Raw genomic sequence first — 6,257 nt, 5'->3', positions numbered from 1 at the left:
CTGCTCTGATTCGAGTCTTCGCTTGCTTTGACAATATCGCTAAAAGAACTAAATTGATGGAATTTTTAAATGGATGGTTAAATTTAATGGATTATTTTGAATTATGACAAAATTAATAGAATATATAAACTTTGGAGACTAAAATGTTATTATATCAAATCATATTAGACGTCTGTTTCAATTTTAATAAATAAGTGATTTGTTCATAAAAATATTTTAATTGACCTTATTTTAAAGTTTACAAATAAATTGATCTGTTTATTAGCAAATCTATAATTAAGTGACCTTGAAGTTTTACCCAAAAATAATAATTGAGTTAATTTTTTTCGCATTCAATTAAACTTTTCAATAAATAAAATTTATTAGTTGAGTTAGGCCAGTTTCTATAATTGAATATTACTTGTCTAATAGAAAGATTCAAAATTTTAAAAATTATATACTTTATAATTATTCGAATAGTTATGAAAATATATATTATTTTTTTACTTTTCCAGTAAAATTTTAATTATTTTAAAATTTTAATCTTTTCAAAATTTTATTTATATATAATTATTTAAAAAATTTAATTATTTTTATAACTTTAAATTAATCAAATTACATCATCATTCAGACTTTTAATTGTTTTCCATATTTTATGATTGGAGTTTATATCGTTCAGATAAATGTACCTTAAATTAATCAAATTACATCATCATTCACACTTTTAATTGTGCCCGATGGGATTGCCACTGCGGGAATATCGATTTTTCATTCTTCGTTTTAAATATTCTTTAAGTTTTTCTCTATAATGTTTGTTGTTGGAGATGTTAGAGTGATCCGTTTTTGCATGTCATTGCCTCAATTGTTCATTTTTTTTCTTATCAGACTATCATTAGTCGATTATTATTATATTTAATTTATGATAGTCATAAATGAGTGATCCGTTTTGTCATGTCATTGCCTCAATTGTTCATTTTTTTTCTTATCAGACTATCATTAGTCGATTATTATTATATTTAATTTATGATAGTCATAAATATATTTGTTTAATATATATTTGGTGAGACGTTGTTAATGATGTTTTCGACAAATGAATATATCATAGTCCTATTTTTTTTTTTAAAAAGATAATAAAAATAATTAAAGTAAGGGTAAACTATAGAAATGTCACTTTTGTTTGAATTTTATAAAAGTTTTCTCATTGAATTAAAAAAAAAAAGATTTAGTCACTTTTGTTTCGTTTTAATTAAGATGTGGTCATTGAAGGTTAACGACCATTAACCTTTTAACGGTTTGCTAACGTGATACGGTAAATATATAAAATTAAAATTACATTATTTTTACATATATAATATGTAGATTAAGTTTTGGTCACTTTCCTTTTAAAAAACATAAGTTTTGGTCACTTACGTTATTATTTTATTAAGTTTTGGTCACTTATGTTATCATTTTATTAAGTTTTGGTCACTTATGTTATCGTTTTATTAAGTTTGTCACTTATGTTATTAATTTATTAAGTTTTGGCCACATACGTCATCTTTTTATTAAGTTTGGCCACTTGGATTTGATGATGTGGCCTGTTAGTAAAATAGTTTAATTTTTATTTTAACCCCTACACTTTAGACAAAATACTGATTATGGGTGTTTTTGTAAATTCAAATTAGTTTAAGGACAATATTTTAATTTATCCATTTTTTAATATTTTTTCTTTCCAACCCCTAATATTGCTCTCTCTCCCCGCTTCTTCTTCAGACATCTCTGCTCCATTGCTCTATTTGCCTTCTTTCAATTTCTTTCAATGACTCATGTTGCATTTCAAGAACAATGAAAGATTTCCAACTTCTTATAACAAATAATAACACCACAAGTTCAGAGAAAAATGAAAGGGTATGCATCTAAAAATAAAATGAAGTTGGATAATCTTAGTTATACAAACTAAAATTGAATTTCCAAAGATTGAGATTGTAAAATGCCAAATCTAACTAGGAACGAGAAGACAAATCAATGGATCCAAATAACCCGATAACCAAATATCACTATTCGTGGTGATTTCCCTTGAGAAAACATCTTCGGTGAAACATAATCAATGGATCCAAACAACCTGATAATCGGATGAGTGAAATCATCCACTGAACTCAATCCAAAATCCATGATCTTCAACATCAAATCTTTGTCTTTGCTCAAGAACAAACAATTTTTCGATTCTAGATCCCTATGAATCATTGTTAACTCTTATGGTCTGCCTCAAGGTGGTGGCGTCGTCGTGGTGTTGAACCTTTTTAGAGTTTTAATGGCGAATTCTCTACATTTTTCATGATCTTTATTACTTCTTTTTATACATTCTTCTTACAAGTGAGAACCCACCTAATTTGACTTCAAATAATTACAACTAATAATTATAAACAACAAGGCTATTAAAATGGAGAGAGATGTTTGAAGAAAAAGTGGGGAGATGATGATAAATATTGGGGGTTGGTGGAGAAAAAACATTAAAAATAGGTAAATTGTAATATTGTCCCTAAACTAATTTGAATTTACAAAAAGACTCATAATTAGTATTTTATCTAAAATTTAGGCGTTAAAATAAAAATTAAACCATTTTACTAATGGGTCACGTTATCAAACTAAAGACATTCAACATCTAAGTGACCAAAACTTAATAAAACGACAACGTAAGTGACCAAAACTTAATAAAATAATAATGTAAATGACCAAAACTTAATACATGTATTATTTAGTTGGAAATGATATAATTTTAATTTTATATATTTACCATGCCATGTCAGCTAAACCGTTATAGGTTTAACAGTCGTTAACATTCAGTGGCCACATCTTAATTAAAATGAAACGAAAGTGAATGTCAGCTAAACGTTATAGGTTTAACAGTCGTTAACATTCAGTGGCCACATCTTAATTAAAATGAAACGAAAGTGACCAAATCTTATGCTTTTTGAATTCAATGAGAAAAAGTTTATAAAACTCAAACGAAAGTGACAATTTCTATAGTTTAGCCTTAAAGTAAAAGCATATGGTTAAGATGGATGTACGTATGGGTGGGATGAATAAAATATAGGGTAAACTACGCCAATGGTCACCAATAGTTGGGTTAGTGTTCATTTTCACCACAGATATTTCACAAATCAATCACTAATGTTATCGTTTGTTACAAAATGGTCACTCGATGTTAACAACCGTTACCACGTTACCGAAAACACAGCTGGGGTGTTAATTGCTTACATGAATTGGGGTTGACTGAGTTGACCGCCATGTTAGAGAGCTAAAAGCCTTCAACAGTCCCTTTTCTCCTTTAAAAAACCAAATCCCTAAATTAAACTTAGGGTTTTTCATTCCTATATCTTTGACCCAAAATTTTTTTGTCTTAAAGTTGTAAGAGAAATCCCGTGAAGATGAAAAACTCCATGGATGTATCGTTTTACAATCTCCTGTTTTTGTCCCAAAATTTACATTCCACCAAAACTTATATTTGCATTCCTATCTTTTTGCCCCAGAATTTTTTTCTGAAAGTTTCAATAATGGATACTCATCATCACCAACATGAAGAAGAATAATAAGAAGAAGAAAGCAAGTTAAAAGAGGAAATAAAAGAAGGGTCATCATCATCAGTACTATCCCCTGTTTCAACTTCTTCTCATGAATTCTCCTTCATTATATATTTCTGTTCATCTTCTGATTTAATATATGGTTGTAAATTTGAAACTCCATCTTTGATCGCTACTGATATGTCTTCGACCGAAGACATTTTCTTCCATGGACATTTGCTTCCCTTTCATCTCCTTCCTCACCTCACTTTCCCCCCACGTTTATCAAGAAGTTCATTGGACAACTTCAACGTTCCCAGGAGAGAATTTTTTGATGATCCAAAAACTGTAAAACACATTAGAAAAAGTGACATAAATCTTTAAAAGCACGAAAGGGTCAGCCACAGTTGCCATCATCAAAGCCACGCTATTGAAGCAAAAGTGAAGAACAAGTCAAAGTCTTTCTCTTTATTTAGTTTGAAAACACAATAGAAAGATGGCCTCAGCGTTAGCGAAACAGAAGAGAAAGAGAATCACAAGAAAAAGATTAGATTCGATGTGAGTCAAGCGTTGAAGAGGTACATGAGAATGATTAGTCCATTTTTGTTCTTCAAAAGAAAGAAAGAGAATCTCAATCTCTATAGCCAACATTACTCGTTTTCTGTGATTCGAGTACGAGGAACAAAAAACCAGGGTGGAGAGGAAGGAGGAGATGAGATTATTATTCAGCTCCTTCATCGATGAAAACGTCACCTTCACATGGTGGTCTTCTTGTTTTCCAATGGTTGTCCAACGTGGCGGTCAAAAGTCCATGTAAGTAGGTAACGTCCTAGCTGTGTCTTCCGTCACGCTTGTTAACTGTTGTTAACGTTGAGTGACCATTTTGTAACAAACGATAATATTAGTGATCGATTTGTGACTTTTGAAAGATCAATGGTGAAAACGAACACAGACCCAAACATTAGTGACTGACGGTGTAGTTTACTCTAAAATATAAATGGTAGAAAATGCGACAAAAAAATTCGAGGAACACAACAGTTTGGCCGGCAAAACCAAACATATGCTTCCTCCACCACAATTAGACGACCAAAACATACAAAATACATATTGCCCCACCTTCACCACGTGCGCTCCCATTACTCTTTGTTTTATTGGAATGTTTTAGGGTGACATTCTTCGCATTCCAAATTTACAACACTATTAGTTTTGACTAAATTTATTTTTCCTAAACCGTGTGCGAAAAGATCGGGAAAATCTCTCTCCAATGATTATCTTAAATTTCAAAAATAATTGGACAAGATGTCCTCAAACTATGATTCTTATTTTAAATTGGTCTCTAAACTTTAGTTTGAGGATTGATATAGAAAATTTTAAAGTTCATGAACCAACTTAGAATGGGATCTTAGTTTGGGGATTGATAAAAAAAATTAAAGTTTAGGGACCAATTTAAAATAAAGTCCATAGTTTGGGACATATCGTAAAATCATCTCTAAATTTTATCTTAATTTAATTAAAAATAAAGGAGATAATTGATAAACTGAAAAAATTTTAATCGATTAAAATTTGATTTATAAATTCTCTCTTAAACACAATGTCTCACGAAAGGAGAAAATTCAATCTGATTAGATTGTAAGTAATTAAAGCTTTGATATGGTTAGCCGGATGACAATAAATTTTCAATGCAGAAACGCATAAAACATTTAATTAATCACTAAATATATAATCTTTTGTTAGAAAACCCTCAAATTGGTTAAAAAAGAAAATACCGCGGCGCCAAGGGCGAGACGCCTTTGATGCCAAAACTGTGTTCAACACTGCCTTTTTGCGTAAAACCCAAGGCAAGGTGACCGAAACCGCGTTTGGCTTGCTCTATATAAATAAAACAGCCATAGCTGTTTTGTAAACACACTTATACTCTTCTTCCAAATGGACATTTCCAATTCCATGAATCTCAACACAAGCACATTAACGATGGCGGGAATGAGGCAGAAGCCATACAAGGTTCAAGTCATATCCTGCAAGGGAAGTGCCGATGACTCATGCATGCCAAGAGGAAACGCCAGCTTCTATCAAGTGCTTCGCCTGAATCAAGCTGTGGGGTTGGATGAAATCAAAAAGGCTTATAGAAGCTTGGTTCTTCGATACCACCCAGACGTTTGTGCTTCTTCTTCCAAAGACGAATCCACAAAGCGATTCCTCGAGCTCCAAATGGCTTACGAGACGCTTTCCGATCCTGTTTCTCGTCAAATGTACGATTACCAGTTGAGTTTTGAGAATTGTTTGATCGGAGAAAGAAGATCGAAATTTCCTAGACATATCTGGGAAAAACAACTCCATGGATTAAAGAAACGATCTGATGCTAGGATGAATAACATGTATAGGTAGAGATATTATAAATACCTGTGTTGTTCATATAAACAAACATTATTTGTTAATCTTCATTCATTTTCAGCATGTATTGTTTTGTTTTTCATATAATTGATTGTAAATGAAAAACGCTGTGTATTTCATGGTACCCATACTTTTAATCTAACGTTATTTTATTACCATATATTACCTTTTCCATAACTGAAATAAAGGCTAAAACTACATGGAGATTGGAGAAAGAAATTTACGGTTTGACGGAATTGTAATTCAGTGGGAGCTTACAGAATAATGAATTTCAAAGGTTGATGCATCGTATAAAAGAAATAGTAGCGGCGTGTACACAACAGCATGGTTACAGCCACACATGGAATC

General features: G+C 31.2%; 1 protein-coding gene across 1 annotated transcript; it reads left to right on the top strand.

Moving 5' to 3' along the window:
- The first annotated feature begins 5,435 nt into the window (after positions 1–5,435).
- Positions 5,436–6,033, top strand: LOC120119116 (chaperone protein dnaJ 20, chloroplastic-like). The gene has a single exon (XM_039139009.1). It carries the CDS (start codon positions 5,445–5,447, stop codon positions 5,901–5,903), a length of 459 nt encoding a protein of 152 aa, XP_038994940.1. The 5' UTR covers positions 5,436–5,444; the 3' UTR covers positions 5,904–6,033.
- The last annotated feature ends 224 nt before the right edge of the window (positions 6,034–6,257 follow it).

This window comes from Hibiscus syriacus, unplaced genomic scaffold, assembly GCF_006381635.1.
Source record: "Hibiscus syriacus cultivar Baekdansim isolate YM2019G1 unplaced genomic scaffold, ASM638163v2 tig00110331_pilon, whole genome shotgun sequence".
NCBI classification, from domain to species: Eukaryota; Viridiplantae; Streptophyta; class Magnoliopsida; order Malvales; family Malvaceae; genus Hibiscus; species Hibiscus syriacus.
Note: the sequence above shows the minus strand (reverse complement) of the source record. Positions and strands in the feature narration are given on the sequence as shown.